Here is a 22,659-nt window from a genome sequence, read left to right as displayed (position 1 = left end):
TTACTTTTTCGCAGTAGGAGTCCACAGAGGCACTTTCTGACTTGCACTTCTGCTCAGTCAAGATCATATCAGCAGATATATTGAAGAAAGACTAGCAACAGAATTCCTCCCAAGGGATTTTGAGCATTTCAGATCTCTAAAACAGGTAGGTGTGGAAGAGCTAGCTTCTGCGCGTGGAGGAGCAAAGTTGCTTTGGTTTAGCCTTGGTAAGAGAATGACGCTGCAATGCTTTCCTCCTTTGCCCAAAGGGGTGCACCTCTGATATTTCACTTTGAACACAGTATCTATATGGATCCTGCAGTAGAGTGTATCATTAAAATGTTTTCTGCACTCCGCTGTAGATCCAAGCCTTGGTGCTGGCTGAATATTTAGAAGTAGGATTGAATGATTGGCCGGTTGCAGTGTAATCAATTCCCTTTTATCCACAACAATGATGCATGGCTGCATTAACAAGAAAAATAAGTTAGTCAAATACATGACTGCTGTGACCCTGTGGTTAAGAAGTGCAAATAAGATCCAGATTGTTTTAAATACCGTGTGTGGCTTTGTTCACTCATCTCAGGAAAGATAATGAATAATACATGGTTTCATAGATTGCAAATTAACATCGAGGTCAGATAAGCAGAGTTCAATTTGAATATGAATTTACATTTTGAATTCCCAGTTCCTGTTAAGTGTTTTGGTTGCAGAATCCATCGTGGCTCATTTTTGAAGTCATTTGGATGTTTTTTATCTTTAAAATGATGCTTCCTTGTTTACAGTTGTGTCACAGAATACTATTCAAGCAGAAGTGCTTGTTCTCAGGCAATTGCACATGCCGTCTTATCCATAGATTTCAGCTTTCACATCATTGACTTGCAGTAATGGAACTCATTTGGATCCATGCAAGGCAATTAAAATGGATATGAATTAAATACAATGGTGTTTTAAGTGTAGTCATCATTTGCTTTCCCTGCTCAAACATTCATCACATGGCCCTCTCTATGTGGATAACAGCCTTTATATTTTTTAAATCAAGAGCTGAACAGTTACACCAGACTCAGATGGGCCAGTAATGTGTTGCTTTTTTAATGACTGAAACAGACTGTAGCTGCATCATGAGAGGAGCAGTGTGAAAGATACACTCTTAAGCAGTTTCTTCCCAGTTAAAGCTATAATGAGTCAGATTTGTGAAAAGTTGTCAAAGTAACAAGTCAGTGTTGGGAGCTTCAGTTTAATAAGGAAGAGATCAACTTGAGTATGACAATAGACTTCTTATTGAAACATAAAGGCCAATATGAAGATAGGAGATTGATCATGACCCCCAGAGTGCAGACGCTGGTCGTAGTGGAGTTATGCCAGTAAGCTGGTGATGGTACTGGTGTTCATTACATGTACAAACAAATGACTATATCTGATCATCATTAATACTGATTGAGGGCTTCTTTTTCTGCCTCATTTCTGTCGACTTGACTCGAACCACTTTTGCTCCCAGGTCTTTCTGTATTTGGTTCTCCACAGCAAATAGTACCCCCTTAGTGTAGGCAGGATATTCCGCTGATTGGCTTGGTGATGCTGCATTTAAGTGCCATTACATCATCTTCAGTGTGACACTCGCTAGATCCTTCAATCAGCAACGATGTCTGCACTTCATTGATTGTACAACATAGTGTATGGCGTAGTGTACGTAGTATATACCTGTCTGAGCTGCTCCATCATTACACTCCCGCCCGCACACTCTACTCTGCTGATGCCAACCTCCTGCCCCACCCCACCCGGACCAAGCACAAATCTTGGGAGGACAGGGCCTTCTCCATCGCTGCTCCCACCCTCTGGAACTCACTCCCCAAACCCCAATCACTCCCACCCTCTGGAACTCACTCCCCAAACCCCAATCAAGACTCCCCATCTCTCTCCATATTCAAAAAATCGCTCAAGACTCACCTGTTCAGCGCTGCTTTCAATCACTGACAGTTTCTTCTCCTCATCCATTACTTGTTGTCTTGCATGTCTGTTGTTTTTGTTTTGTCCGTTAATTTTGTAAAGCCACTTTGAGTGCCTTGAAAAGCTCTATATAAGTATAATGTAGTATTATCATTATTAGTGTACAGCGTAGTATATGGTGTAGTTTTGAGTGAATAAAAAATTGTAGTCACTTTTGATGGTAGCTTAGCTGTTTAAAAATGGTGGGTTTGTGCAAGATGATCCATGACACGCAAGTAACGAGTCTAGTGATGGCTCCCTCTGACCAATCAGTGGTGTTTGAACTCAGCCCAGTCACCTGAAGAGTATGTTGGCATTGTAGACCACCATGAAAGACCAACAAATAACAAAACCATGCTATTAAAAGCAGGTATTTTAAGCCAGAACATGATCTTTTCCGAATCATAACTAAGTGTTTTTTGTGCCCTAACCCAACCACGTCAACTACAGCTTTGTTGAAACATAAAGAAATGTAAGGTTTCAACAACACTCTATAATATGCACAAATGTAACGTATCCATGGTTTGCAAAAATGTACTATGCTAATAATTTTTCTGGTGATTGGGTTGTTTAACTCCACTTTCTAGTAGCAGTTCAGCTTGCTTGGAACCTCAACCAAGGTGGTACCAAAAAAAAGTACCAGGGACTATCCGCAATTTTTGCCAATTGAAAACCAAAAGAGAGCAAGTCAGTAGGGCTGTGCTGCACCATGCAGTGGACATGTGGCATGAGTTACTGTAAAACATGGCAAAAGCCACCAAAACATATATATGCTGAGGTATTGACCTTATAAAGCAGCTCTTTTGGAGTCCTAGTTTTGTACCGAACTGAGCAACAAACTGAACCTACAACTGAAGTAAAGACAGAAAATTCAGAATCAGCACTGTCTGATGTGATCGCTTAGCTTCAAATCTTTGATCTGAACAGTTTGATCAAAGCCAATTGTATTTTTCATCTCAGTATGATGCCAACTCTCAGTTGACATCTTGATGCCCCTGATTGGCTTAAGAGGCAGAGAGATCATTGGTCAAACATGGTAATGTCAGATTTGTGAATATAAGAGACATCGAAGATTAGAGCAGCAAGAAATATCAGAAAGTCACCCGTAGTGGAATAAATGCTAAATGTGAGAGAAGAGATCTTTCTTGTTGAACTGTCAAAGCCTCACTTCAACAGAGTGCGCTGCCGACCTTCAATGACACAAAACCTTTTGATAGTAGCTCCCATCAAGTGGGGCTCAACCCACCAAAGGGCTACCAGATATGATTATATGAGAAAAAATTATGTTTCTTATTCTGACCTTCTTTACTTTATGCCTTTTTTTATGTTATACTGGATTGTTGGATGAGTAATGGATAAATTAGGCAGATGTCACAATCACTCCTTTATTAAACTGCTGACAGGTCATGTACTCACGCAGCCTGTTAAAAAGGGCTCAAAAGTCGACATTGCTTCATTTTAAAGGGGTCACAAGCCAAAAAAGTTCAGAATCACTTCCTTATGACGTCCACACAAAGCCAGAGCTGGAACAGGCTGCTCTGGCCTGAGGTTCTTTTCCACACTCATCTACTTCTTTGCTGACTAAGCTGTCTCCTCAACTCCGAGCAGTCTCAACAAGCTCACTGTTCAGTCCACATCAGGGAGGCAGGGCACAGGAAAAGAATGTTTGTGTGGCAAATACACTGTATGTATATAATGATCTCACAGGTTTCTTTTCATGGAGGGCATGGCTCATGTTTTGTTCGGCTGCATTTTGCCGTGGTAATAAAATTGCTTATTGCGGGGCTAACTCAATTACTCTTGAGAGCCCTTATCATTTTTTACTCAGTGGCGACAGCGAGCATGAGGCTCCGTGGTGCCGGGATCATCATCAACTTACAGTAGCTGGTGAATTTGAGATCAAAGGAGGTGTGCTCCTCTGAGAAGCAGGCTGGAGGAGGAGTAATTGAATTGTTTGTTGTTTGTTGCTGTTTTCGTTGCTCACCGGCTGTGCTGCAGTAATGGAGAGCAGCTACTATATGGTGAAGGAGAGTGTTCATTTTCTTTGTTTCTCTTCACTTCCTCTGTAAATAGTTACCCACTTCCAAGCTCACTTCCACCTGTATTTTCTTCCACCCACTCAGCCCGCCGTTGTGACAGTCTCTCTCTATCCCTCTCCTACTCTGTCTCTTTTGCTTTTTCAGCGCTTAAATTTTAATTTGTTGTGCCTCCCCACAATAACTTTAGGTATGTGTCTTTTTTCTCTCTCTTTTTGCTGCAGACAGAACAATTTGTTCACACACTTAAGGATGAATTGGTCAAAAGTGCGCTCTTGGCACTGCATGCAGCACGACCCGGATACGTTTCCAAGAACCAGAAGCAAAACGTGGTGCAAGGAGGCCAACACCAAGGCCACATCCAACAGGACCAGAACCAGAGCCCAGTCCAGGGACTTCCAGGCCACAGTCCAACCATGTCGATCACTGACAACACACCTGTGTGTAATAACGTGGAAGGATCTCAGACCATGACTAGAGGAGAAGGTGGGCCATTAAAGCACCAAGACTCCATACCACACCATAAAGAGTACGACGAGGAGGAATGGGTAAGTGTGACTGCAAATTTTTTTTTTTTTTTTTTTTTTTTAATGCTGGCCACAATTACATATACTCTCAGTTCTGAATATATACATAACGTTTTTTAAGACAAAAAAAAAAACAGCAGGAGTCACACACCACCAGGCAAAATAATTACACTCAGATGACAAGGATATGCTGTAGTACATGGGTCTGCAATGTTTTTCAGTCCAAGGACCCCTTAGCTCAAATAGAGACGGAGCGGTGACCATGTACTACATATATAAAATTAAATTGCACTTTAGATAATGCCTTGAATATTTTTTGGTCTTCTCTTGTTTGTGCTTGCCTGTTGCTAAGTCAGCAGCAGTTGTAGCACGACAAGTTGCGTTAGCCTCACCCTCTGCACTTTAGCAGTTGGTTTGTGAGGTAGACAAGTTACTAAATCACCCGTTGTGGTTCACAAGCATGTACACGTGAAATAATTATACAGCCAACTGGCCAATATGTTTCAATAGTACGTAAATGGATAACTATTAGATGACGAGTTCACCTTGCCGTAATAAATAAGTGCCCCACAGGGATTTAGCGTTAGAAGCCAACATGATTGCACAAGGAATCATGAGTAACATTTAGCCTTGATGTTGTTGGTCATTGGTGCCAAGTACTCTAAATTAATGTTTATTTATGAATAGGCCGATTTATCTTTGCTTAAAATACGTTAGATTTGTGTTAATATGTATTTTCAGACATGTTTTAATTAGAAAATTATCAAACAAGAATTTGGCAGAGCCCCTGTTGAAGACCCAGGCTGTAGTCAGTTCCAGTGTTATTAATCAGATAGAACCAAGTCCAGTTCAGAGGGGTTCACTGTGTCCAAGACTGGTTGCCATATCTTAATAAATCCCTCCACGTTGTCATGAAGGGTGCAGGTCAGCTTATAGAGGGAGTATTTTCAGTACCTCCTTATTACCAGTCGTCCAGCGCACGGACGTCCTTAGAAAACCAAAATGTGAAAATAGTCTTTTTTGCTATATACATGAGTATTCACATCGGTATTGGCTGCCAGAATATACTGAAGAGGCAATAACTCCAAATCATATCCTATTAAAGCAACCACTTCATCTTTCCCTTCTCCCAAAAATGTCTGCATCTCTGCACATTTCCAAAACGTATGTTCATGTGTGCCAATTTCTGAATCACATTTAATGCATTGAGGAGACTCAGACCAGGGACACTTAGCTTGCTTTGCTTGGGGGCCAATTTTGCAAAGTGACAGGAGGCCAGGGGCCAGACGCAGAAGCTCCACACAGGTTAGGTGTACATAGGGGCTTTTCTAAGAGTTGAGGACTCTGTTGAGGATCCTGTCCTGGCACTGTCTTTGATAAACGTGTTGTATTTTGATGCTTTCTATGGCACCGCATTTATATTAATAGTACAAAAAAATCCCAGCTTTTATTCAACTTGCTTTCATTGTGAATTAGTAAATAGTTGGGCGGCCACCCAGAACCCCATTGGGGGCCTGTGGGCAATAAGTTGAGTATCACTGGCTAAGACCAAGCTTGCCCCTCAGTAATGGTGTACAATGGGGCTGTGTAAAATTTGAAGCTGCGTCTCACCAAAAGTATTACAGCTCAGAATAGTGTGTGTTTTCTATAGATGCCCAGATATTTTCTCCTCTTTGACATTCGAGATGAATCTGCTACTGCTATCAAATGTGACGACTTTTCTAAGTTATTAAGAAATCTTTTAAAGTTGTGACTTGTTATAGTTTTATTTATTTTTAAGTACAAGCTGACAACCTGTCATTTTTTCATTGACGCTGGCCATCATGGTGGAGCACACACAGGGAGATCATTTCTGTATTACAGATAAACCACTATTATGGTAACTAATTTCAGTTACTTGCCCAGTTGGATTTCATACTTAACATTACTCTTTTTTTAATGAGAGAGTGTTTTCAAAGGAGTTTCAACATTTCATCATAACAAACTGACTGCAGAATATTATTTTGCTGTATCCTTGTCACTGAATCTTAAGTCATGCTGCTTGTTTTCACTGAAGTGTGTATGGTTTGTTTGCACGTGAGGATGGCATCTGCCTCACTGACAGCAGGAGTTTGTCATGAATTCTGCACACCAATGCCTAATTATCGCTCAAAATATTCCTCACCGTTATATGATGTTCAAACCATATTTTTGGAGCACAAAAATACACACCACGTCTTACAACACACACACGTTTGGATTGTCACACACGCACACAAAAGTGAAAGCATGTATTCGTCCATTAGCAGTTGGAGTTCAGGAAAAACAAGAGAAAGCTGGAAACAATTGAAACACTTTGAGAGTAATCTCAGAATAGCCAGACAGCTATTTCCTTTTGACCTTTTGGACACACAGCCAGTTTAAATTGTAAATGGAAACACCTTTTTTTTTTTTAGACGTATTGAAGTTATTTTTATGATTTCAGCTGCTTTAACAGTTTCAGGTTTTTTTATATATGTTTTAGTTTCCCTTAATTTCACAATCTCAAACAGAGTGAGAAGGAGAGATCTCATCAGTGAGGCTGATCTGACCGCTGATTGTATGTTCGGCTCTTTTAGGACAGGGTGTGGGCCAACGTGGCCAAATGTCTCAACTGTGTAATCGCCATGGTGGATAAACTCCAGGAGGAAGACAACAGCAAGCAGGAGCCGGTCCCCGAGCAGCAGCTCGCTGATGTCATCACCTCACACAACCCCGGTAAATAACTATGTTTGTGAAGCGCAGTCATCAATCAGTGAAACATCTATTAAATGTGGCTATGTTTATGCTGTGAATGGGTGTAATTTTGCACATTGGCACACAACAGACCAACACTGGAAACCCTGTTCTATTATTAAGTCTTGTTATCTGATGTTGGCTGGTTAGTATTGAAAAACATTAGTTGATTGTAGCCTAGAAACATGAACGTTGTATTTTATTGTAATGGATGTCTATTCGTTCCTGCACTTTCTAAACCACTTTTCCTGTTTTAAATTAAGCAGTGATGTACTGTTATTTGTTGTAGACTAGAAAGGGTCGGGACACATGCTGCGTCTTTGAATAGCCGCGACCTCCAGGGCTGACAAATGAAGCCAACACTGAAGTGCCAAAAACTGCAGTTCTTTGAACGGCCACTTGAGGCTGACTGCAGAGGCCGGTTTAGGTGAATTTCTCCAGCAGCAGAATCAGACCCCAAAGTCAACTCAATGCTTATATGAATCACATGTACTAAATTTAAACTTTCCATTTAGTGGTTCCCAACTGGAGGGTCGTGGTCCAAAATTGGGTTGCAGGTCAATTCAGAATGGACCACAAGTGCCTGGCAAATGTGTCAGATTTCTAAAAAAAAACAACACTATATTTTTTAGTACAGTGAATCTCTGGCACAGACCTTTTATTTTGAAGTGCCATTTCCTGTTGTAGAGTGAGTGACTAGGGGTGTTTTCACACTTGGTCCTTTTCAGCCCTCTAAGCGGACTCAGAGCAGTGACTCGGAGGTGGAGTTTGGTTCGCTTCAAATCTGCAGTGCGGTTCACTTAATCTGTGCCTTGTGAACACAAAGCGCTCCAGGTTCTCTCTGCCATTGTATATCGCACTCTAGATCACATGCTGGTGCACTGGGACGCTTGAAAAAAGAGACGAAACCACACGGGCCTGTAACACTTACAAGGACACAGGATGTGGAGTAGTTTGGTCCACAGAAGAAATTGCACGTCTTCAGATGTGGAATGTAGAATACATCAAACGGCAATAGTCTAAAGCACACAGAAACTTTGAAGTTCATCTGAAAGCGAGGGGGTTCATACTGTAACTGCACTGCAGTGCCACGTCAAAGCAGAAACAAAACTACGTCTATATATATTATACATATAGGTGAACAGGAAGAGGACTGAGGCCCCCGTCAGAGCTGAAGCTGACCATAAAGACAACGGAGTCCTTTTTCAGATGAACTGACAATGTCATCACAAAAAGAACTGAGTCCCTTTTTTGTTGGTCCACTTTCAGAGGACTGAGTTCGGTTTGTTTAAAAAGGACTATATGTGAAAACACCCTAACAGACAGCTACTTGATAGAGACGGCAAACTAGCTCAACAACATGGCCAAACACAAGTATGAAGTTTAACGTATAAAGCTGTGTGGACCTTGAACTAATGACTAAGGAGAAATCTGGACCCTATGGCTGGTCCAGTTGGGAACCACTGCTCTAGATAAACTTTGCTCCCTTCATTCTTACCTGCAGAGAGTAATCCAAACACCTCTTGGGAGCTCACGTCTAACATATGCAGAATAAAATATCCTACAGCGGCACCAACGGGTGGCACAACAAGGTGCTTGTGCATGATTGGTCCGTCTATCTGTATTAATTGTCTTTGTGCGTGTTAATTACAGCAATTAAATGAAGCTCTATCGATATGCAGACAGCCTGGTGTGTAAGAAAAGTTCACGCTGAGAGATGATTCAGACGTCAACTATTTGATCTCCTCGGTCTGTTAAAGTCTAAACCACAGAAATACAAAACTTGAAGAGCTTTTAAATATAGTAAATAGATTCTGTATGAAATTGATTGGTTTTATGAAAATGTATCTTCCAATTTTGGAGGTTGTTTTTCCTCCTCAGTTACAAAGATACTGTGATGCATCATAGGTATGTAGTATACTGCAGAATTGTCCATCATTATAGTTTGCAGCACATGCTGATCATATTGTGTCGTGACTTGCCAGAGATATTCCACTCCTGTTCCTGTCCCAAAACAGTAGCTAGTTTTATCTAAAGGAGAGCTGTTTTTGCCAAAATTTATAATAATAAACAAAAACAAATACATTTCACTGCGAGGGAAAAAGCACTGAATAGCCAATGTTTTTCAGTGTATCTACAGCCTGAGTGAGGCAAGACTCTGGTCCAACTTAGAGGCTCCCTGTTGTTTAAGCATTAGCAAAAGAGAAACTTAAACCGTTGCCAGAGAAGTGGATGAAAGCAATATTTGATATGCAGAGCCATTCACTGTTGACCGCAAGCTGCCCAGTCTTCCCTTACGTCCAATGAAATCCTGCCTCAAGCTTGTGTCCAGACAAGTACCCAGCCTGTTACGACTGCCAACTGGCACGCAGAGCGGCGGCATTAGTCTGACCAGGCGACAAGGAGAGGCTCTGTGCGTGTGTGTGTGTTTGTGTCTGTGTGTGCATTTGTGCAAGTGTTGGTGCATTTGTATCATTTTGTGGCTGTGTGTGCGTGTATGCCTGCATGTGTCTATCTTCCCGAGTGTGCTGGCAGGTAGGAACAAGGCCACCTGCCCGGTGTTCAGTCTGAAAGGGAAGCTCAACCCCCCCGAGCACCTTTATTAAGATGCTGAACAGGCTCAGAGCAAGTGGTCATCTGCTTGTCTAAATACAAACACGGACAGAATAATGAGAGAGGCTTTATCTCCTATAGCGGAGACCGGTGAAGCCCGGGCTTTTGATGACAAGGCGTTGTGGGGGTTTTGATGTTTGGACAGGTGGGCTGGCGGAGAGATGACAGCTGGAGTTCTGTTTCCTCCTTCTCTGTGCGGAGGCGATATTTGCAGAATGAGATAAGCCATGATTTTTCTGACAAGGGCAAGGCTGATGTGCCATACATTATTGGTGGTATCCAAATGTGCTTGTGAGTGTCTGTTTTTGTGTGTGTGTGCCTGTCTACACTGATCCCCACTTACCCCCAAGAACTTTACAATATGCTGAAGTTTAACAGAATGCATAAAGGGAAAACTAGTTGGACACATTCCTTAAGCAACACTGCCCCCTGTTGGCTGCAGAGGAGATCATCAGAAACTTGTTTTGGATGGAGGAAATGTGTATAAGTCACCATGAAATCACGCTATAGCTGTGTCCCAATTCCTACACACTGTTTCTAAGCAGGTTTTGAGTATGCAGTGTGACAAAATTAAGTATACTCAAAGAAGTTTGTATGCATACTGAATCCATTTCATCTTTGAGTGTGCTCTTGATATACAGTATTGTCTCACAGTGGAATACACAAAGGAAACCGAGGAGCTAATCACAGCTTTAAGAGTTTATAAATCTTACCTTAATATTAAATCAATGTATCATGACAATGTGCATGTACAGTAGTACACAGTGCATACCTGGGATTTCCAAACAGTTGTATTAGTACTTTACGGGGTACTTCTGCAGTTGTCAGGCTCAACTAATTAACTCAACCATACCCAACTAACTCAGCTACTTGTAATCTGATTCCAAGATATTCAATCATTCATTCATTTTCCATAACCGCCTATCCTGTTACGGGTCGCGGGGGTGCTGAAGCCTACAACCAGTTTAGAGTCAACAATTAACCTGCATGTCTTTGGATTGTGGGAGGAACCCGGAGAACCCAGAGAAAACCCACAGGAAGAACATGCGTTCCAAGTCCACACAGAGGGGCCCAGAGGGGCTTCCCCACCATGAGGTTCGAGCTCCCCCACCGAACCAGGAACCCAGGTGCTGTGAGGCACCAATGCTAACCACTTCATCACCGTGCCACCCTGATTATAAGAGAGATAGATATGTTAGAGATAGGATAAGGAGCTTGGACATCTGGAGGGAACTAGGAGTAGAGTCACTGCTGCTTTGCATTGAAAGGGGTCAGTTGAGGTGGTTTGGGCATCTGATCAGGATGCCTCCTGGACACCTCCCGTTAGAGGTGTTCCTGGTGTGTCCCACTGGCAGGAGCCCCCAGGGCAGACCCAGAACACGCCGGAGGGATTACATATCTGGTCTGGCCTGCGAATGCCTTGTGGTGCTCCAGGAGGAGCTGGAAAGCGTTGCAGGGAAGAGGGACGTCTGGAATACCTTGCTCAGCCTGCTGCCCCTGCGACCAGCCAAGCCAGCTTTGCACCAACCCAACAGTTGGCACACCGTCACTGTCAAATGGAGTACAGCCATTGACTTTCACTTTATAGTGTCTCTCTCTGTTATGTCTCACTGTAATGTCTTGTTCCAGCAGAAATTACACCACACGAAAGAAGTAAAGAGGCAATTTCACCGTGTCTTCAATGACCTACAGTACAGTGTGAGGTGGCTGTCCGGCATTTGGGCAGTAAATTTAAGGGGCCATGTTTTTCTCGTACAGCAATGACCAGCACAAGCAGTACTCAGTTTGGTATTTTCCTGACTTTGAAATTTGCTTTGCCAGGCTGTGTGTTATTTTGATGCCTTGTGCACTGTGTGCGGCGCACAGGTGGAAGATTGATTTAGATGAGGCAGTGGAAAACAGGTTGTTGGTATTTTGGTGGACACTGGCTTTTAGACATCCCTCTGGCAATGTGATGGCTTTGTCAGATTTGTCGGAAATACTCGGGGCAAAGGCACAGCGATAACCTAATGATGATGAAAATGAAAACAAACTGTTTAAATTCAATAGATGTGTTTGAATTTGCATTAAAATAAGGTTTAATGGAGGGGCTACTGTATGGCCACATGTATTTGTTTTGATATGATGTACTCACATTATGGCATAATGGCTGTAAATATACTGTTAGGAATATCCTTTTGTTGCCTTTTCACAATGTGGCAGAAGGTAACCATTTCTTGTCCCAAAGAAGTGGAGTATATGCATTTGTTTAAATATTGCTGTTTCTGATTGTTTTCTGTCCCAACTGCCTTAATAAAAAAGAATAAAAATAAAAAAAAGGTTTAATATAGTTAAAGCAGTCTGCATTGATCTATAAATGATCTGATCATTCTTACAGTATCTGTTGTACACAGCTGCGTACTGCCCTTATCAGTTCATGCAGCTGTCTGAAGGCATCAGGACAGATGTTGATAAATGCTCTGCCTTTGATTTGAGAAGTGCCGCGCCACAGCGTGGTGCCATTACACTGTGTTTACCTTGATTAAATTACATGCAAACAACACCAGGCTGTTAAAAACAACCACACATACCTGTACACACACATCAGAGTGGTTCATAAGAACTACTTAGTTTCTGTGTTTATTCGGGAGACATCAGATTACTTTAATTATGTTCATTAATTATGTTCATCATTGCCTCCATCCCAACTTTTTTTTTTTTAAACAAACATGGTGTTTGAAGTTTTATTCTTGACTTGTATTATGGTGCAAATGCTGGTGTGTCACATCAGTTATGATATGATGTGATTATTTAGGACATAATGTGGTGTAGAATTATGACTGAAATAGCGTCGGATTGATGCGATCATGTAAATGGCGTCAACAAACAATTTTTTCAGATGATTTATTTCTTTTGTCAGCGTGCTAATTAACTGTTAAAAAACTGCTCACCATCTGCCTTTGGTTGCAGATTTGCAGTGCTGTGTGTTCACGTCGTGCCACTATCCAAACAACAATATAATTTCCTGGAGGAATGTAGAGTTAATGTTTTCATACTTTGCTGATTGGCACAGCTGTTGCAGAGCTGTGAGACCAGTGATGTGACTGGCTCAAAGTTTATTTATTCTTGATATTTATAATTATCACCACACCCTATGATCCATATTTTAATTCAACCAGCCCCTTTACACTTTCCACAGCTGCGCATATGCATGAACCAAAATAGCAGGTGTGCTTGGAGACACCCGTACAGCCCCTGACCGACAACTCTGTGCTTGTTGTTGCACTTGCGTGATTTTAAAAGAGCCAAAGTGTTGCCCTGAGGAAACACTAGCACTGAAAGTAAAATAAATACATTTACTGATATGAAAGATACATGCATTGGCCAATTATTTGCCATTATACACTTTGCCTAAAAATAACAAAAATATTGAGACCATGTGCTTATAACTTTATGCCCATCGTGTGCATACATGTTTTTGTGTTCCGTTTTTGTATGTGGGTTCCTTTAGTTCACAGCTGGCCTGTTTCCTATAAACAGCTTGAAATATGTGTGTGTTGTTTTAAGTTTCCCTTTCCGGTATATCCTCCCCACTTGCTAAGAAACATGAATGGCTGAACCGGTTTCACCTTGCGGATAAACTCTGTGTTGTTTCTGGCTGTGAACACAGGCGTTAAGACATATTGTAATCTACAACCACATCATAACTGTCATTCCATCTATGTCTGCACCTCCTCCCCTTTTTATTCCCTCCTTCTCTGCAGGCGACTGGAGGGAGCAGCTGCGTCCTCTGGTGACCAGGTTAACTGAGTGTGTGATGGAGGTGGTGGAGAAGGCAAAGAGAGCCATGACCTTTGTGCTCCTGCAGGAGGCAGCCTGCAGCATTCCACAGGGCTTCCTCCTCCAACAGAGGCGAGACTTGGTCTTCAGTCAGGCAGTAGGTAGCCACACCGAGATATAAACAATTCTTCAGATGTCCTCAGCAGTTTACTTGTCTTAGGTTATCTGAGCTGGAGGTTTTTCTTTGCAAGACACCCCTAGTAAATGTTTGATTGTTTTCCACTTATGTTTATAAAACTAGTCAATGACAATCTCACTTTGTAAATTCAAATGTCAAAGTAACCTGGACTTTTTAATTTCAGTCATTTGGACTGTAAAACAGTTTATCATCTAATTGTCTGTCCTTAGTGGTCCAAAGCGCAGCTCAAAGTCCAATCTCGTGCCTGGCTTGTTTAAACAACATTAAAACTGTTCCGCACACGTAATTTAATGTTCACATACACTCAAATGTAAGCTGTCAACAGGTTCCATTCATTTGACAGGTTGTGTATCAAGACTTAATCCTACATTACCTACTTCAACAAGCTTAAAACAAACTACTACCAATGCAGTGACAACTTTCTTTATCATAAGAGAATTACAACCCAGACGTTGATGTCCGCATGTGAAAGTATCTTTAGGCAAGATACTGAACCCCAAATTGCTCCTGATGCTGGCCAGTTGGTATGTGAGTACATGTGAATGTTTAACTGAGTAGCAGGTGGCATCTTCTAATGTAGCCACGGCCACCAGTGTATGACAATGTGCGTGATTGTGACAAGAAATGTAAAAGCACTTTTGGTGTTCGGAAGACTAGAAAGGCTCTATACAAATCTATCAACCATTTACCACATTCTTTGCTTACCATTTTATGTGCATACAGTTTGTGACTGCTGTTTGGGCCAAGGACAACCTCAAGGAGAGTCGGCTTAAACGCGTGTGTGTATGTGTGTGTGTTTTTTCTCACAGCTGGCAGCCTTAGCCTGTGGTTTTGTCATGAGGCTGTATGCAGGAATGCAGGACCAAGGCTTCCTGAGGCAGCTCCACCTGGTTGGCCTGGTGGCCCAGTTTGAGAGTCTGCTCAGCACCTACAGTGAGTCAATTCTTAAGATTAAAATCAGGACTGGCAACCTCAAAACCTCCACTGAACACAGCTGTTCACTTTTATTGGCTTTCTAGATAAGACAATCATAAAAGAATGGTTAACATGTTGAGTGAATGTGAAGCTGTAACGAATCATAACATGTACAAAGCAAAGTGCAAAGTGATGACTCACTGCTTTTTTTTTTTTCTTTTCTTTTTTTTTTGCTTTTTACTACAGGCACTTTTATATCTTCTTTATACTTTATACGTGTTTCAGGTGAGGGTTGACCAGAGTGCCATTGATGGATTCTTATTAGATCAGTTCCTTGTAGTTTCCTTTCTTCTAGTTACCTGCTCCACTCAGATCAAAGTTCTCATTCACGCTGGTATGCCAAAACTCACGGTGCAGCTCTCAAGGAAGTGAAGTGGGTGGGTCATTAAAATAAGCAGCTGAAAGACAGCTCACGCCTTCACCCATTTTATGATGAGACACTACAGGTGAATAGGGTAAAATTTTAAAATAATAGATATCATCATGAAACTCCCTCAGTTGATTACTTACAACAGTATGAAAAAAAAATGTATTACAAGTTTTTAAAATTGTAATGTTTAATTATGCAAATTAGGCATTGTCTCATTAAATATGCGCTAACTTGCATATATTTTAAGAAAATAAATCTGAACATCTGATAAAGCCAGGTGTAAAATTATTTTTTCATTTTGTTTACATATAAGATGAGAAAAAAAAATACAGAGGGATTTAAGGATATCTGCTTTTATTACGTAGAAATTCAAAATATACTGTCCATAGCCTTAAAAAAAATAGATTTTCGCCATATTTTTGGGAATAAAATGTCACATAAATCAGGCTAGGAATGATTTATTAACAAATCCCTCTGTAAATATCTTCAGAATATAACTAGGTGTATAACTGGAAAGTTTGGTGTACACAGGTGCTACAGAGGCTGAGATGTTCGACTTGGAGTATGACAAAAAACTATTTTGAGAAAACAGCATTCAAAGATTTACGTAGGGGAATTTAATACATTTCTATTGGAAACAATTGCTCACAAACAGAATAAATGTTCAGACCTTAAGTAATAATATAGCATATTTCAAGCTCATGAAAAATGGTCATTTAATAACATGACAACTGTAGTAACCCAACTAATAAACATATTAACTGTTTGGTAAATTTGGGAGAAGCTTACTGCCGCAAGTAGACAACATGTAATAAAATAAACATGTAAATGTTTAATTTGCATGTTTTATTTACAGCAGTTTGAAAGAATACATATTCAAGGAGTAAACTAGCCCAAAATCTCAAAATTTACTACTGCATGAAAAATAGATGTTTTTGCCTGCCATGTCTCGCCTTAACCCTCTTTATGATGAAAGTAATCCCTCTGCAGAATAGAACGTGGGCAGGCTCTTAATTAAATTCATAATCCAGGTTTAGCCCTCTGGCATTTTAAAAATTCAGCTGAACTCACCTTTGTTTTAATTAACAACGTTAATAATTTTTTAAAAAATTTTTTAATAATTAAAAACGTGTGATGAGCAATAATTGAATCGGTACTAATTGAGTTTTGTTGAACTGTTAAAGGTGAGGAGATCGGCATGCTGGAGGACATGGAGGTTGGAATCTCAGACCTGCAGAGAGTCGTGTTCCAGATTACAGAGGCCAAGACAGACGACCTCAGTGACCTCCAGCCTTTAGTGTGTGGCCGACGGTGAGACATCGTCTCCTTCTCTGTTTGCTTTTCTTTGCTTGAATGTAAAATTCAGTTAGTCTCTGTATAAGATGATGGCGTCTACTAATGTCAGCAGGTCAGTACACTGTGAGGAACAAGTGCAGATAACTCAATTGTAAGTCTCTCAACGAGCATTAATATTACAAGCATCATTTTAAAACTTGAGAGTAATGCTTTATTTTATAGGTCTTATAGTTTTTATGCCTCCACAACGACAACAGTTATGGCCGGAGGGGTTATGTAATCAGGTTGTCTGTCCATACATATATACGTCCCATCCTCACGAACATGATAGCTTAAGAACACCCAGAGGGAATTTACTCAACTTTACACATACACTGAACTCTGAATCTCTGAACTCCTTCATATCTACACACCGGCCTGTACTCTTAGATCCTTTTCTGCAATCCAACTCACATGGAGACCTGCACTGATGATGACTTTATGATGATGATGAGTTTTTGTCTGGTCATTTTATTAACTTTTATTGTATATTACAGAATTGCTTGATGTTATGAGCTATGGATACATTGCCGCTTTTTTTTATCTGTGTCTTGTAAAGTGTCCTTGAGTGCTTTGAATGCCGCCTATAACTAAAATGCATTACTATTATTATTTTATTTTATTTTATTTATTGTTTTAAAATTATTTTATTTTTTTTATTTATTTATTTATTTATTTTGTATTTATTGGTAGGAGTATATGTAGATGATGAACTGATAAGATTTTGTAGGTCAAAGGTCACTGTGACCTCACAAAGCATGTTTTTGGCTATAACCTAAGAATTCATACACTAATTATGACAACATTCCACACAAATGCCTAATAGGATAAAATTATGAAGTGGAGACATTTTATTTCCAAAAGGTCAAAGGTCAACTTCATTGACATCATAATGTTTACTGACTATGCAGGCCAAACGTTAGGAACAGAAGAGTAGACATTTGGTCAGGTACTGAGTTGGTGACACTAATGTTGGGCTTCCATTGTGAAACTGTGGTGATTGTATGGATCTTACGTACTGCTGGGTTGTAGATGTGTGTAAGGAATCCATATTTTGCCACAGTTTGAACTTAATACATTTTATTAAATTCCTTCAAAGTCTTCACAACATATATTACAGAATCTGAATTTAGAGGAATGTAATCACAGTCTGTCTCTGCACAGTCTCCGTTTACTTGAGCTTTACTGTACAAATGTTTCACTCTAACATAAGCTAATTATAGCCAGTCATTTCCTCTTTGACAAGAATCTGTTTACTGTGCTGACCTCATGAAACCTCCCTCTCCATGTCTGGACTTTCACACTAACAGAAACCTCCTTCATTATTCCTACAGCTGAGGGTTTTCACTCAGAGAGTTTCAGATCAAATATTAACCACACTATGAGAATGCAGAGGTGTTAAGGTGAACTTCATGTGACTCTTCTTAAGGAGTCACAGGAGTGTGTGAACAGTAATTTAAAAAATACAAAGACATTATTGTTTACAGTGTGTCATATTCAGCATACTGAGAAAAATAATGAGTATTGAACAGTTCCAATTATTAGTTGCTGTAAAAGTGCTGGTAGTGATATTGACTACTAAGATCAAAAGTGGTTGTCTGCTCTGTTTTTGTGCTTTTTCCCCCCGAAATTCAGCCAGTGAATGAAGTTCCGGACCCTAGGGCATGGGTTCAGTTATTGTCTTGTTACAGAGTATTTATTATCTGCTCTCTGACCATAATTATTATAGGTATTTGTGATTTATATGGTGCTTCGGGGGCGAATTCCTGCAACAATGGGTGCATTTGTTTGTCCATAAAAATTATAGCAAGGCTCGGTGCTAAGGGGCATTAAGGTATGAGCTGTTTGGGTCAAACAAAGTCCCAAGTGACCTACAAAATGGGGAAAATGCTTTGTGATAACACACCAAGGAGCACTGTTGTACTGTACAGCCGGTAATGAGCAAGTCGCTCTGAATTTTGAATCTTGGTGAACGTTTGTCCACATGAGTTAAATATTTTTTTCAGGAGTCACAACTGTGCTGTCATGCCTCTGCAGTTTGAATACCCTCCCCCTACTGCACTAAAGCCATAGTTCACTTGTAGTAAGTTTGCCGCAGTAAGGTCAAGCCAGTTTCCTCAAGCTGGTCGCTGTGGACATTATGCCAAGTGTGATAAAACGATACACTCCTCTTGCACCACGCCCCTCTGTGTCAATCTGTAAGGCAATCTGTTTTACACACTTACACTCACTTTCTCTCATGCATACACACAATCAGTCTCTCTTTATACAGCTTGCTCAAGCCTGTCTTAGGTGTCAAATTGTACAACTTCCCAAACATATCAGATTCTACAACATTGCAAAACATATTGAATTTCTGTTTAATCATGTTTCTCTTTTACCTTCCTTTTCTTTTTTTCTCTCTCCCTGCTTTCAGAGACCACTTCACTGTAGAAGTGCCATTACCACGACTGGTTTTCCAGACCTTGCCAGAGGAGATCAAGGAGGGCAAACCTCTACGAGTATTCCCGGTGCTGTTTAACGTGGGCATCAATGAACAGCAAACTATAGCAGAGAGGTACTGCTGACAGTCTTTGTTCACTTTAATCTAATGCACTTAAGGACAAGCATTCTTTGAGGGAACTTGTTAACCAAGGCCAGTGTAGTCTTAAACGTATCATAACCACACAAAGAACTGGAGTCATGCATGGCTTATTCTTTGTTTTTCATTCTTGCAAAGTGCATCTATATACAGACATTGAATTAAAGTAATCCATCTGTGCAGGAGGCATTCAAAACTGCAATGGTGTAGTCACTTTACTTCATAGGCAAAGAACGAGTTTGACATGTAACTACATATTTGCTTATGTTAACTGGTTGAAAATGTTTCAGGATTTCTCTAAACTATTTTAATGTTCTGTCATCTTTTCTTTCAACTGAGTGCAGCATTCACTGTTCGTCATTATGATAAAGTGTTAACTGTTAAAAAGTTTTTTGGAGCCTCTTGGTGATGCTCGAACATCACTGCCCTTACCCTCTCCGTCATCCTCACAGGTTTGGCGATATCTCTCTACAAGAAAGAATAAACCAGAGGAACTTTGAGATGTTAGAAGCCTATTACAAATCATTAAGTGAAAAGGTGCCACTAGAATGTAAGTACGCAATTTTCTTTATCTTTGTAAATCTTTGAAAAAATAGTGGGACTTGTGTTGCAGGTTACTTCGCTGCAGAAAGCAATTGTTTTATGCAGTTACAAAGCTGTGGGGGAAAACAGTATTTGTTTAAATTGTTTTAATATGCATTGAGTATCTTATGAGTTTACCACATCGCAGCAATACATTGCCACTTTATCAGTTAGAAAGTTGGTCTTGTAATTTAATCATCTAAAACAAAGTGTGAGAGGGATGAAGTGAAGGTTTATTTCTTTTGTGTGTTAACACACAACCTGGCCTCAAACTTTTATTTTCATTAGAACGAAACAAATAAAAGAACCACTGACGGGCGGTGTGTTTTGTGTCTTCTATGAACAGGTCTACCGTGTTTTCAGACACAGACTGACATAAAGGAATTACTTGAAACCCTGGGCCAGAATGTAGTTACAAAGAAGAGAAAGAATGTGGAGATACTATGGATTGCTGGAACGGTGAGCAGTGCATCCATTGTGACTTTCTGTCCTTGTCAAGGAAGGCAGTCTTCTCTGAACCGTGTAAATAAACTTTCTGTCATGAATAACCAAGGTAATTGCGATGTGTTAACACTTAGATGCAGTCTAGTATTAAGTTTTTGACATATTGATATTTCATGGGCTTTAATGGGAGTGTTGAGCCGAACAAACTGTAACTGCCTGAACATGATGGATTGACTTCGGAAGAAGATACGGTATAGACGCTGACCATTCACCTGATATTCAGTATCTGTCAGTGAAGTGTTATACATGTTCCTTTTTTTTTTTCTTTTTCTACTTGTCTGCATTGGTCTTCATAGCTTAGCGCCACAAAAGGGTGTAAGCTTCTTGTGAAGATTGATGCACTGTTAATCTTGCAGTCAAGTATTTTATACCACTAATGCGTGGTTGTGACCGTCACCCACCCTCCCTGGAGACTAGCCTAACAGCCTTTATTGGAAAAACTTCCTAATATGAGCCAGAGAGGGCCGTGATACACCATTACAGGTGTATGGATACATGTTCCTACAGTGCATGTGATTCACAGAACTTACTGTAAGAATCTGTTAAAACAAGACTAAGGGCCCCATTTAAACGATCTATAGCGCATGGTCTAAAGTGCATGACACAAGTGCATTTAGGGTGTGTCCAGTAGCACTTTTGTCAGTTAAACGGTGCAAAATCTGGGTGCAAAATAAGGCTCAAAGGGCAAAAGGGTTGTATTTTGTCTCCTTATTAATCATAAGTGTTTGGGGTAACACATGAATTCAATCAATCAGAGTGTCATCTCCCATTTCCTTTAAAAGCCTGGCGTCCCTTTATCTGGTTCACTGCTGTTTACACGGTCGATTCAGCAAATTGGAGAAGTGTACGGTTTTCTGCTCAGAGTAAAGCAATAAGAGCAGTAATGTCACTGCAAAAAATATTGTGGGACATTCAAGCAGCAAAACTAAAATCTGTACTTGTAAACTTGACAGAGGAAACAGAGCTTAACTTTTAGCTTCTGAAATAATCTATGAAGTTATGCAGCTCCTTGTGCATGAATGTGCAACGTGTCTCTCTTGATGCAGCAGCCAGCAGCTCTACTCTGCTCTCTGCTACGTTCACATTTAGAGAATGTACTCACTGTAATATTTTCCTCATTATTTATTTATGTCTTATTTTACCCATCTACACATCCTTGTGTGTGTAACAAGCAGAGTGTAAGTGGGTTGTGAACCCGCCTGTGTAGGCATGTCTTATTTTGTGAATAATTTGCCCAGGAAAATACTTCGCCATTCTTCCTTTCGCCAAGTTTTTTGTGGTCAATGGTGAAATGGATCTCCTCTGCCTCAAAATATCAATACACCAACAATGCACCCGACCACACCTCATTGTAAGACTGGCATTCCCACAGGCATACAAATGGGCGTACACATGGGCGCAAGTACTATGCTAATTATATAACGTGGTTGCTGGCTGTAAAGCTGTGTCTGTCTGAAACTGGCAGTGACAGTTGCACTGCGCTGTGCATCACTTTGCACTGGGTCTAAGATGTTGTCATAAGAGTCTAGAGTCATGCTAGCACCTGTGTGGTGATGTTGAGGTGGTATAATGTTCCCTATGTTAGCATGTTAGCACTAAACACGTAGGACAGCTGAGGGTGGTATTTGGTATAAACTGAAGTTTTGAACATATTAATTTGACCTGATGATGGCACTAGAGGAAAAGCTAGACAAATCATCAGAGTTATTATAATTCATCCTGTGGGGATCATGAATGTCTCAACAGAGTTTTGCGGCAATCAATCTAACATTTTCTACTCTACGTATAGTCATGCTGCTAGCATGAGTAAAGGCAGATAATCTGTAGAGTGTCAGAAAAAATGCATAATTTAAGTTATCCAGTGTTATTTGAGTAAAATGTAAACTGTATGAGTTCACTGCGTAATAAAATATGTGAGCAGTTTTACTCCAAACTGCCTTTAAAGTCAGTGTTTGAACAAACTGCACACAGTGCAAACAAGGTGAAGATTCTTCCATGATGAGTCACTTTTACTGACAAAGAAGGAACAGATAGATGATGAACTGTTTGATGATGATGAATTAATGATGCGTGTAAACATTGTGTGTGTTTTTCTCCACCTCCCTCCAGATCTGCCGAAGGTTAAATGGCATCAGGTTTACCAGCTGTAAAAGTGCCAAAGACCGGACATCCATGTCTGTCACATTAGAGCAGTGTGCTCTCCTACGTGATGAACACCAGCTCAGCAAGGATTTCTTCATCCGTGCTCTGGACTGTATGCGGAGGTAAGACACTGATAAAAGAAAGTATAAAACTTTTATGGGTGCAGGTTATTGTTCAAACAAGCCTCAATCATGCTGCATTTAAAAAAGACAGTGATCCAAATAACATGAAGGCACAGTTTTCTACTTTGATTCAGTAGTAGTGTAGATAGTTTCAGTTTTATTTCCTTAGATAAAATCTCAGAGATCTGTCTTTGAGAT

General features: G+C 40.4%; 1 protein-coding gene across 7 annotated transcripts in view; it reads left to right on the top strand.

Moving 5' to 3' along the window:
* The window catches only part of inpp4b (inositol polyphosphate-4-phosphatase type II B), a 201,758-nt gene that overhangs the window by 160,688 nt on the left and 18,411 nt on the right, over positions 1-22,659 (top strand). For all 7 annotated transcript variants that reach the window (XM_050044694.1, XM_050044693.1, XM_050044695.1 and 4 more), the window contains 9 exons: positions 4,223-4,546; positions 7,123-7,261; positions 13,636-13,808; positions 14,660-14,783; positions 16,380-16,506; positions 18,947-19,087; positions 19,564-19,661; positions 20,040-20,152; positions 22,307-22,461. In XM_050044694.1, the coding sequence (XP_049900651.1) occupies positions 4,223-4,546; positions 7,123-7,261; positions 13,636-13,808; positions 14,660-14,783; positions 16,380-16,506; positions 18,947-19,087; positions 19,564-19,661; positions 20,040-20,152; positions 22,307-22,461 (1,394 nt within the window). The remainder of the gene's footprint in view (positions 1-4,222; positions 4,547-7,122; positions 7,262-13,635; positions 13,809-14,659; positions 14,784-16,379; positions 16,507-18,946; positions 19,088-19,563; positions 19,662-20,039; positions 20,153-22,306; positions 22,462-22,659) is intronic.

This window comes from Epinephelus moara, chromosome 5, assembly GCF_006386435.1.
Source record: "Epinephelus moara isolate mb chromosome 5, YSFRI_EMoa_1.0, whole genome shotgun sequence".
NCBI lineage: Eukaryota > Metazoa > Chordata > Actinopteri > Perciformes > Serranidae > Epinephelus > Epinephelus moara.
Note: the sequence above shows the minus strand (reverse complement) of the source record. Positions and strands in the feature narration are given on the sequence as shown.